Source organism: Sinocyclocheilus anshuiensis, unplaced genomic scaffold, assembly GCF_001515605.1.
Source record: "Sinocyclocheilus anshuiensis isolate Anshui unplaced genomic scaffold, SAMN03320099.WGS_v1.1 scaffold997, whole genome shotgun sequence".
NCBI lineage: Eukaryota > Metazoa > Chordata > Actinopteri > Cypriniformes > Cyprinidae > Sinocyclocheilus > Sinocyclocheilus anshuiensis.
The window spans coordinates 2,015,988-2,027,232 of record NW_015555715.1 but is presented as its reverse complement, the minus strand read 5'-3'; the positions used below and the strand labels follow the sequence as shown (position 1 = coordinate 2,027,232).

Genomic DNA, 11,245 nt, shown 5'->3' with positions numbered 1-11,245 from the left:
CCCCATCACAGACGATTCTTGAGATTCGCCTTCGAGGGAGTGGCATATCAGTACACGGTTCTGCCCTTCGGACTGTCCCTGGCTCCCCGCACATTTACGAAGTGCATGGATGCGGCCCTTTCCCCTCTGAGGCAGATGGGAGTTCGCATTCTGAATTACCTTGACGACTGGCTCATCTTAGCCCAGTCAGAAGCCGAGCTAATATCCCACAGGTCCCTCCTCCTCAGCCACTTTGAGTGCCTGGGACTCAGGGTCAATTTTGTGGCAGGGCAGAGGTTGATCTCTTTGCCTCAAAAGACAACTCTCATTGCCCAACTTATTTTTCAAAGAGCGAGGACGCGTTGGCCCACGATTAGCCCAACCTCCTCCTGTATGCTTTTCCCCCGATCGTTCTGATCCCTCAGGTAATCAGACGAGTCAGGGAACACAGACACAGAGTCCTTCCGCTCTGGAGGAACCAGTTTTGGGTTTCAGAGCTGTCTCAGCTGCTGACAGCAGCCTCGTGGCCCATTCCCCTGAGGTAGGACCTTCCCTCTCTCAGGCGAACAGGACGATTTGGCACCCCCAGCCCGAGCTGTGGGCTCTGCACCTCTGGGCTCTCGATGGGAATCAGTAGGTCTCCCTGAGAGCATCCTGAATACTATGTCACAGGCTAGAGCCCCGTCTAAGAGACGCCTCTATGCCCTTAAGTGGTCGGTCTTTTCCGCCTGGTGCACAACCCGTGGCGAAGACCCAGTTTCATGTGACATATCGGTGATATTGTCCTACCTACAAGAGCTTACTCTCTCGGTAAGTCCTGCCTGTCTTGAGTTTGGGCCTAATGACTCCAAAGGCATCCTAAAACCAAGACATGGGAACGTTCCTAAGGTGTTCTACACCCCATTTAGAGCCTAGGTTATTACTCTCTGCACTTCCTCCTTCTGAGGAGGACCAGGAGTTTAACTTTTTCTGCCCGGTTAGGGTGCTGAAAATTTACATGGAACATTCCGCCCCGTTCAGGCGGTCGGAACAACTTTTTGTATGCTTTGGTGACCGCACCAAAGGGTTCCCGGTCACAAAGCAGAGGATTTCTCAATGGTTAGTTGACGCTATCGTGCTAGCATACTCTTCCCTGGGTCTTCAGAGCCCCATAGGAGTCAGAGCCCATTCCACTCAGGGGGTGGCCTCTTCCTGGGCGTGGTCTAGCGGTGTGTCCATAGCAGATATTTGTGCGGCAGCCGGCTGGGCCTCGCCGTCCACTTCCACAAGGTTATATAACTTGGATATTCCTGCCTTGCAGGCTCGGATTCTATCTGCTTAAATGAATACGTGCCTGCCTAAGGCGGTCTAATTCTTCAGGCATTGCCTGTTTTTTCAGGTACGATCTTGGCCCTTTCAGTAGTGCTGAGGCTGTACAAAACCATTGGAACGATTATCCAAGGCTGGGCTGACCTCAGTGAGTTCAGCCTCTTGCCTCCTGCAGGGCTCACCCTGCGTATAATTGGTCCCTCTGAGCCTTTTATGCTCAAGGCCAGTTCATGGCAGTCGTTCCTCTTTCATGACACGGCGGGATTGTATTGATTCCCCATAGCGTCTAGCGATGCAGTACGAGTGAAGTATCGAAAGGGAACGTACTCGATTACTTGGGTAACCTCGGTTCCCTGAGATACGGGAACGAGTACTGCGTTCCTTGCCGTGCCATGACGCTGCACGACTCGGTATGTCGCTTCAGTCGAATTTACCTGAGATCCTATGGCGAAATGCCAGCTTATATAGCCAGATGGCCCCGCCCATTCTGGCGGGCTTCGTCGCCATAGGCTCGTGCAGCTCCGCTCGTTTTTTTATTCACTGCACGAACCAATGGCCGTGCACTTACACTGCATGATTGTAAAGGCTTTAGTCCTCTGAGAAAAAGGAGTTCTTCCCCATAGCGTCTAGCGACGCAGTACTCGTTCCCATATCTCAGGGAACCGAGATTACGTAAGTAACCGAGTATGTTATTATATTATTAAAATAAGTATTTGTCTCATCTGTCTTTAGGATCATGACTTCTTCCAGCACTTGGAGATGCATATGTGCTCTGAGTTTCCCCCTCTGTGTGGTCGTGATCACCTCAGCTTCTGCTCGTATCATTTCCCAGTAAAGGTAAGGACAAACACACAGTTAATATATTACAGCTTTAATATTAACAGGAGACTTTAATTCGTTCTTAATTACCCACTTATGCTTTGTGTAGTATCTTTAAAAAAAAAATAGTGTCCGTCACTTTGCAAAGAAATGAGATTTGGGTAACTTAATGCACCGGTTGGCCATCTTTCTCACTGACTTTGCTTGTATGCTTCCAGAATGTGATCGATGGAGACCTTTGTGAGCAGTTTAACTCCATGGAGCTCCATAAGCAGAAGAGTGTCTCTGAGGAATTGGACAGCACGCCTCCAGAGGTGTCGGAAGAAACTGGAAGACATCCGAACACACTATGCCTTCTAGTGTCTTCACATCTGGCAGGCACACCATGAGAAAATCAATTGTTTTTCCAGGCTTCCCATGGCTGTGGTCTCAACTTTCCTACCACAAGTATAGGAGCAACATTTTGGTGACAGCTGAAGGAAGTCCCCCCTTTAACTGAGGCCAGCTGGGAGTTGTCACAGTCCCAGTGGTCAGTGACCTTGTCCTGTTTGAAATGACTGTTGGTTCTGTACTCCGTACAAAGCATCTCAGTTTTATTTAGTTCATACTGAGTGGTTGCATAGTGACAAATATTTTAGGAGGAATGTTTTCATGCAAAGGACTACATCAGCTTGTATACAGGAGTGGCTTTTATATGTGTAGACTTGAAAAATTACATTAAATCCACATTTTATTGTATGAATCGGTCTGCATAAAACATTCTATCATTCACGTTTTGGCTATTTAAATTGTCTCTTTTGAAAGTGAAAGCGGTTCCCACTCTTGTAAAAACAGTAAATTGTAAAATAGCTTTAGTTTTTGTCTCTACATGGATACAGCAAATCTGTTGTGGTTTTTAACTTTTTTTTGGGTGGTGGGGGCTATAATCATCCAAACCCAGAAAATCTGAAAGAAATAGTGCTGTTTGTCACGCAGTGTGAGAAAAATTTTAAATAAACGTTTTTTACGTTCTCGTGTATTTCTGTGTTTGTCGAGACTTGCTGTTTGTCTTTAACAGCCCACAGGCAAAGCAGGTTTTCTTAAGCCTTTTTTTGTTTTTCTTCTTGGTGGAAGCCCCATAATGATTGTGCATCTTTCTCATGACAACGAGTCATTGTTTGATGCCTTAAAATTGTTCAGTCTTAGTGAGTTAATAGGCTTTTTCTCATTTATTTCAGCAAATATTAAGAGTGGGTTTTTTATATTTTGCTATCTGATTGCACTTGACCTGACAACCTACTTAATTTTTGTTGATTTGAAAAGTCCTTTAGAGACTTGAGATGACTGTCCAACACTGCTAGTGTAATGTGTATATAGAGTGATCTCTTGATATTTTCACTTTAGGTTGACTACTGCCATGGGCTAAAGAGACCGCTAAGTTAAACTAGTATTGACAATACCAAAATAGGTACCAAATGTTGATGTTCTTTCTAAAATCCAGAATGATGCAAGTTCTCCATTGTCACAGGACTGAATTTGTAATGTTTTTTTTATTGTATTACAGCAGTAGTTCAAACATAATGCAAATCACTATTTTTGGCGACAAGGATTCCATTTCATAAATCATTCTCTTGTCATTTTTAAAATTTTAATTACTTCAGTCAGTGGAGCATGACGAAAGTGAAGACAGACTATAATAAGTATTCCATTAGAGTGAGTCACATCCTGGTCACACTAAAACCCACAATGTTAATGAAATGAACACCTATTTTCTACCACGTTCCCCCTACAGTCCAGTTATCACTTTAACTGCACCCTTAATATAAAGAATTCATGAAGTTTTTCTTGAGTTACCCAAATTCTTGCAAAGTCATGCTGTGGAATAGAGTTAGAAAATTGAGCAATATGAGGAAGGCCACAATGTTTGCAAGTCTACTTGACACGAGATATATGCTGTGAGCCTGTTCCAGTCCGGTGTGCATCTATAGTCAATAGTTTTATGATCTCTCGGATGTAAAATTGTACTATTGCAGAAACCTCAAATTGCTTCTGACTCTGCTAACAGAAGGCTATGATTGTTGTTAGCATGATTATTGTAATTTGTAATCTAAATCCTGGATCCTCATGTCACCAAATCCAAGCCTGGATGGTTGGATAACTCTAGTACCCCAAGAATGTGCTGGTAAGGATGTGGGGAAGAATGCACTGGGAAAGAATAAAAAAAAAAAAAAAAGTCCTATCAGGTTAATAAAGTAGGTTGAGGGATTGTGGAGGGTGTTTATAACCTGGTGAAGTTTTCTTTCACTCTTCTTCCTTTGGGAGGTTTCCATATTGATGTGATATAATCTCGGCTGACAGATGGTGTTTTAACTAGTTTTTTTTTTTTTTTTAATGGCTGGTTGGGGGACTCGGAATGTCCCTTTCGCTTGTCTTGGGTCTTGAGTGGCTCTGGCCTTTGTTAAGACCGCATAGATAGCACTATCTTCAAGTGCTTATGCCCCTAAAAAGAGGTTATAGGTACTACAAAACAAGGGGGCCATTGTAGCCATTGACAAAGCAATCCTACGCTCAAAGCAGTGTGCAGTGTGCGTTGGTCACCCATATGCCCATTGTCCATTGTGTTGCGAGATGAGGCACTTCAGAGTCCGAAAAAACATTTTGTCATGAAATTCCTAAAAGTGTCCAATTGTGCCAAGCCTGTCACCACAGAACCACAGTAAATGTAGGGAATAAATTAGTAATGTAATGGGTGAATGAGGTCTACAGGGAAATTGGGAAAAGTAGACACACTGGATCTGCTTGAACCATACTCATTTACTGAAGGCGTTGATGGTTCATCGGTAATAGTTTTGGTGAACCAATTTTTGGCTGGTGTCAATTTTGTGGTCATCCTTAATATTGTAAAACTGCAGAGGTTTAGTGCAGTATAAGCATTATTGACTTCGTTGGGTATTTTTTTCTGTGCACAGTCCATTGGTGTTTGTCTTGTCTACTTAATTTAAACTTTATGAAATAAATGTTTAACAAAATATGATAATTTCATTTAATTTTTGTGACTTAATTATATTATAACGTGATAATGGCAGTAGATATGTTTAAATATACCGACCGCTACAGACGATCGAGATGTTGCTACAAATTTAGCAAATTTAACTATTTTGAATAGCCTAACATTATATGAAATGTTCGAAAACGCTGTTGAAACGTATTTACTTGTGTAAAAATACTTTTAAGACCCCCAACATTTCAAACTTTAATTAGGGGGGTCAAGCTCTCTATAATTGGTTGAGCGGCCATACAAAGGCACCATATACAGTTTCTTCGTGTTTTAGTTCAGGAAGGCTGAACCTTTTTTCAAACCCAATCACTGATGAGTTCATAGTTTATGTAGACCCAAAAGTGAAAGTAACAGTCTCATCGACTGTGGCTCTTTACTCAGCGTGTTCTTCTCGTGGTACTTTAGAGTGGAGAAGGCTGTAGGCGGGTGTAACGTTATATAGACTTAACATAAAGAGGTGACATACAGAAAAGGGAGTTTCCGAGTCATTCGCTTGGACGTTGCATTGAAAAAGGGGCGAATTTACTACTTTTAGTATTCTGCATGTCTGGAAGTGTCAGCGGTCATATCTACAGGGTTAAGCAAACAACTGCTGTTTATTGGAAGTACTCAGATGGTTTCCCGATGAGATAACCTATGTCACCATCGAATCGAAAGGTTTGTGGCTTGTTTATATTCGTTGTGCTGCTGAATTGTGTTGCGTGTAAATGCGTTTTATATTGGAATTAATCCCAACAACGCGTTTCATACCTAAGAAAAGGTGCAACGATCCAGCGCGATCACCTGACAGATCGCTTTTGATTTGATTTGGTTAGATAACAGGTGAATTTTCAACATGTTCTGACACCAAAATTTAATTGATAAATCAACATTTTTATGTCGATAAATCGATTGCATGCATATGAATGCTATAACCATCATTTATGAAATGTCTTTGCATTCATGATGTATGATGTATTGTTTTAATGATACTTTCATTGTTTTACATTTTATATACTTTTGTATTATTGTTACAGATTTTCTTATTTTTGCTCTTTTCATTTTTGAACCTCAGTAATTCATTGCGTTTACATGCACAAGATCATTCTGATATTAATCATATCTAAGATATTAATCAGAATTTTTAAATCAGAATTTCTCTGATATTAATCAGAATTTGGTCATATTCTTATGTTCTTATTATATCTTCTTCTTCATCATCTTCTTCTTAAGCGTCATATAAATGTCTTAACTTGACTGCCATAAATTAAGCCACTATTCCATTTTCTAAATCCGAATAAGCCAGTGGATGAAATAATCAGAATTTTAGTTCATGCTGACAATAGATCCACTATTCAAACTGAACATTCATTTATTTCTGTGCATGTTTAAGTGTCCTAGGTGATATTGGATAGAGTGAGCAAAGTTATGTTGTATAAAATAATTTTGTGTGTGTGTGTACTGTATAACATTGTACTGAAATTAAAAGAAACATCATGATGCACCTTTCGCTATTAAAATTTTGTATATTGTAAAAACATGAATAAGAATTAATGATTTGGCATCTAGTATTTCCAGAAGTTTGTTCTAAAGGCATAACCAGAATATTGGCCTTATTTGGCAATCAATGCACATGTAAAATGGTAAATATACTAATAAAAAGCTGGCTTAAATGAACAGCACTATATGAAAAAACAGCATGAAATGTCTGTATGCATATGCAATCTGTCTTTTTCTCAAAAGTCCCATTGGCCTCATCCCACATTTGTCAAAATCTGCATTAGATTATAAGAGAAAAATCAAACAGATCTTTTAGATGGGGTTTTGATCCATGCAGAGAAAATGAACTGATTGTGAAATAAAAAAAATAATAGTTAAAATATTATGTCAGATTTAAGATGAAGTTACATAAAGGATATGATTTGTTCTGGCTTGTATTCAGTACTTCATAGATTCTTCTTGGATGTGGTTCTACTTTACACATCCACATTTTTATTATATGTAAATATAATTTTTCCTGAAAATAATATAAAGGCATTTCTGATAAAGCCACAAAAATTTAAATGTACATTCTGCTCCACATGTTCATCACATGGCAATTAGTCAGAAACTTGCTGTCTGTGTCAAGACGTTATTATATTCCCTTTAGGATTACAAGGAATTTTTATTTTTCCTTTTGAAAGAAGCGAAAAGAGACAACATCTGGATTTGTTTTACGCAGCTGAAAAACAGAACATTATGACAGAGCTCCAGCCCTTCAGATGAGAAGCGTTCCCATTACCTGCTTCACTGAGTTTTTGCTACTTTTTTTAAAAAATCGGATGTGCCATTAAAATCAGATATGCCAGATCAGTCTTTTTCGATATTTAAATATTTTACAATCCAAAACGAGAGTAAATGAATTCAGATGTTTCATCACTGGTTCTCTTTTAGGAAGGCAGTGATGTGCACAGAAAGTCATGTAATGGCAAGGTCAGAAACTGGTGTTCAGTATGGTGTGATATTTGCTCTGACTCTATTCCGTTTGTTTTTTTTATAGACCAAGAAGTCAGAAGAATTTTCTGGAATTTCGACCCATATTACAGTGCAAGCAGAGTATAAGCAGAACCATGGTCCAGTCTGAATGCTGGCTCCTCAGGGGGCTGCTGGGTAAGTAAAGTCTAGTAATTAAGTGATTTAAGTTGTATAATGCAAGGAATCGTGCCAAGAGGATACTGAAGATCTTCATGTGGGAAATTTGGATGTGACAGTACTAGACATAAATATTTTTTCAGTGGCCCTGCAGAAAAACATCAAATGATTGATTACTTCCTCAGCTAACAGGAAAGAGGCTCTTGTGCATTCACGCAAAAACAAATGTCTGAGAATTTCTGTGGGTGATTATGTGAGCTAGATTAGGAAATAGTTTACTAAGACTGAGTGTGTGGTTTTAAAATGTGCATATCTGGTCTCTTGCTTCTTCTGAAATGAGTGTCAAACTGAACATATGTTTGCGGAGAGCTACTGCATATGCCACTTCTATTGAAGGACTAAGACGTGACTGCTAATGTCACCACTTCCTGTGTTCAGGAGAGAGAGAGAGAGCGAGAAAGAGTGAGCGGAGACTGACAGATGCATAAGGTAAAAGAGAGGGCAAGGAGGGGGATACCAGGCCAAAAAAGCCAGAATAACTTAGATGTGATGAGGGGGTTGAGTGGTTGAACACCAGTAAATAGCCCAGGTTCTGTGGCATGACAAATTCCTCTGGCCCTCGGAAGTCTACTTCATGGTCTCTGAGACTTTGCTGACTGTCAGTCTCTGGGTAACTGCCCTATAGTGCAACTCAACCACAGAGGCCAACCGCACTGTGATCCACAGCAAAGTGACAGATGACTGCCGGTGCCATGTCTTTCCGTCCTGGGCTAGCCAGTCAGAATCACTTATCTTTAATAATAAAAGTTTGAGTTGAAATAGACACATGATCAGCCTCAGGTTTACTACCACGGTTAATCTGCTTGAGTTTGACTTTATCTCCCATATGCACTGTATGATCATCTCATGCATATTATGCCTTCTGCTTTTGACAACATGTAGACTGCAGAAGCTCTTGTGTTGTGGAATTATGGCTTGCAAATTTTCATTCAGCTTTTGTCTTTTGCCTGGTTGTGTTTTTTTGTTGGAAGATGTTTAAAGATTTTCTTTTGCAGCAGTGCTCAAGTGTGTTAAACAAAAAAAAATCCTAGTAAGTTGGGCTGTGGTTTGAGGTTTGCGTCTTGTTACAGTACCAACTTTGACACTTTATGTGTCATTGCCCTCAAAGACACCTTCACACCAGTTTATGTGACATACTGCAGAAAAGCCAGCAAAAAAAATCTAAGTGACATTAATATTACTAAATTGAAATATATACTCCATCTTCAAAACGTTTATGAATAAATTTAAAACAAAGATTTGTATTGATACTAGGCAAGGCACAAGCCTTTTAATTACCGATAAAATCATTTGAAGTTTTGTATTAAAGGATGTTGAATGCGTTTTAAAATTGCATATTTTGATGTGATGTTTAAGTGCAAACCAGCAACCATTTCTTGATGGTTTAATTATAGGCAATGACATTATGTTAAAAGCCATAATTTTCTTATTCTGTCCTTCTAGGTTTTATTTGTCTATTACCAATGTGCATGAGTGCAGCAACAGATCTCTGTGTACCTCTGAAAACAGTACGGGAGAGCCTAAATTTAAGCCTAAGGAGACGTTTTATGGTAAACAGATGTATATTTTTGAAATGATGGTGTTATATTCTGAAAAATGACAGTTGTAAACTCTGTAAAGTTTACATGGAAAGATATTTAGAACAGAAATAAAAAGAAGAAAATATACAACTTAATAGTAATATAAATGTGTAGCATGAGACACGAATTAACGACATGCCAATAAAAGGTTTTACATGTATATTTACAGAAAATGAACTTTCCCATTAACTATACTATTCAAGTGCATTATGAGGAGGTGTTCAGACTACGTAACATCAGCAGACTGGTAAGTCTTTATCCCACTGACACTGTCCCTCCGACTCACTTTACATTACTTAAAGCCACACTCTTCACAACTTCCCACACAAATTAACAAATTTTTCCTGTTTGACACCTATTGCCAAATATTTCAGACTTGTGACTTACGATAGAGTCAGACTGGAATCACAGTTTTAGGGCTTCTCAGGGCCTATGACTCAAAATACAGGGGTGAATCTCACAAAACCTGTTCAGACATATCTAGATCACCTATATATATATATATAAAAAATAATAATAAGATTAAAAAATACAGCAATTCATAATACAGTAAATTATTGTATTATAGTATTATATAAAAATGGATGAAAGAACAGTTAGAGATATATCAAACAACATATATGTGATAGAAGAAGACCTAGATTTTTTTTAATTTACTTTATAATGGAGTTAATGAACAGAATATAAGAAACTCATACAGTCAGACTTATTGAACTGTAAATGGTCAGTTCAATAAGTTATTAACTCCCCATGTTATATTGTATACTGCTATTAAAAAAGAGGGAATATACAAACCATTTGGAAAATGATATCATTTTGTTCCTGTTATCTGGTAACTGAACTGAATTTGATCTAACCTGGCATAAAACCTTTGACCTACCTTAGACCTAACTAACATTACGAGACTCATCAAGAATACATGGCTATAAATCACAACCATAACTGAAGATTTTCCTCATTACTGTATCTCTTCTTCTCATTCCTTCTTTCTTATCTTGTTTATCTCTCACTCTGTTCTCTAGAATATGAGTAATGAAGAGGAGCCAGTGCTGAAGAGAGATTTACAGGACTTGTGGCTTTGGGTTAGTCAGCGGGGTATAAAGAGGGTTTTAAGGGTGCTACCAGAGAGACACCCTACACGCCATAAATACCTCTCCAATCTGGAGAATCTCTTCAGAGATTTTGAGGCGCTTTATAACCAACGGAATCCCAAAGATGAAGAGGTTAGAACAATGATGTGATTTCACTTTTCTCAACAGCAGCACATTATAAATCATTCTGGCTGTCATTGCCACTGCTCACAGTATCTCTAAGCTAACTCTCAAACAATCGTTCTCCTTTTGAATACAAGCATTAGTTTTAATGAAAGAATCTCTAAACTCAATTTGATCTTTTAAATCTGTCCAGTCTGTGTTGCAGATGTTATTTGTTATTTGAGTGATATATTTCCATTATTTAAGTTCATAATAATCTAAATGTGTGTGTGTGTGTCTTTGTACCTGTTTCAAAAAAGAGAGAACTTCCAGAGAGAATACTAAACATCTGGTATCGCTTGACGGACCCATCTTATGAGGGATGGAAGTCTGTTACACCCAAGTCAATACTGGACAACTGTTATCGGACCATGCTTTGCCTGTTCAAAGAGTGCTTCTCAAAAGAGGACGACAACTATGATTGTAAGTGAAAATGGTAGATGTTTAGAATGGTATATATTAATGGAACCTGCTTTTTTTCATTAATGAGACTAGACTAAATGTTGATCTGCTAAACATTGATTGGTTACATTATTTTACCTGTGTGAAGACCCACTGAATCAATTCCACAAAACACAGACTACATGTTTTTGGAATCT

The 11,245-nt window shown here is 38.9% G+C and overlaps 1 protein-coding gene and 1 pseudogene across 2 annotated transcripts in view; both read left to right on the top strand.

Annotated features, from left to right (window-relative positions):
• Positions 1-3,116, top strand: part of LOC107672234 (splicing factor 3B subunit 3-like) — a 32,642-nt pseudogene extending 29,526 nt beyond the window's left edge.
• Positions 3,117-5,287: 2,171 nt separating this feature from the next.
• LOC107672189 (interleukin-34-like) overlaps positions 5,288-11,245 on the top strand; it is a 7,645-nt gene continuing 1,687 nt past the window's right edge. Inside the window, exons 1-6 of one of the 2 annotated variants that reach the window (XM_016465280.1) lie at positions 5,288-5,800; positions 7,668-7,771; positions 9,257-9,363; positions 9,563-9,640; positions 10,416-10,616; positions 10,907-11,069. In XM_016465280.1, coding sequence (XP_016320766.1) covers positions 7,732-7,771; positions 9,257-9,363; positions 9,563-9,640; positions 10,416-10,616; positions 10,907-11,069 — 589 coding nt within the window. In that variant the 5' untranslated portion in view covers positions 5,288-5,800; positions 7,668-7,731. Of the gene's footprint in view, positions 5,801-7,661; positions 7,772-9,256; positions 9,364-9,562; positions 9,641-10,415; positions 10,617-10,906; positions 11,070-11,245 lie in introns of both variants that reach the window. The other variant, XM_016465279.1, reaches the window with a different exon arrangement.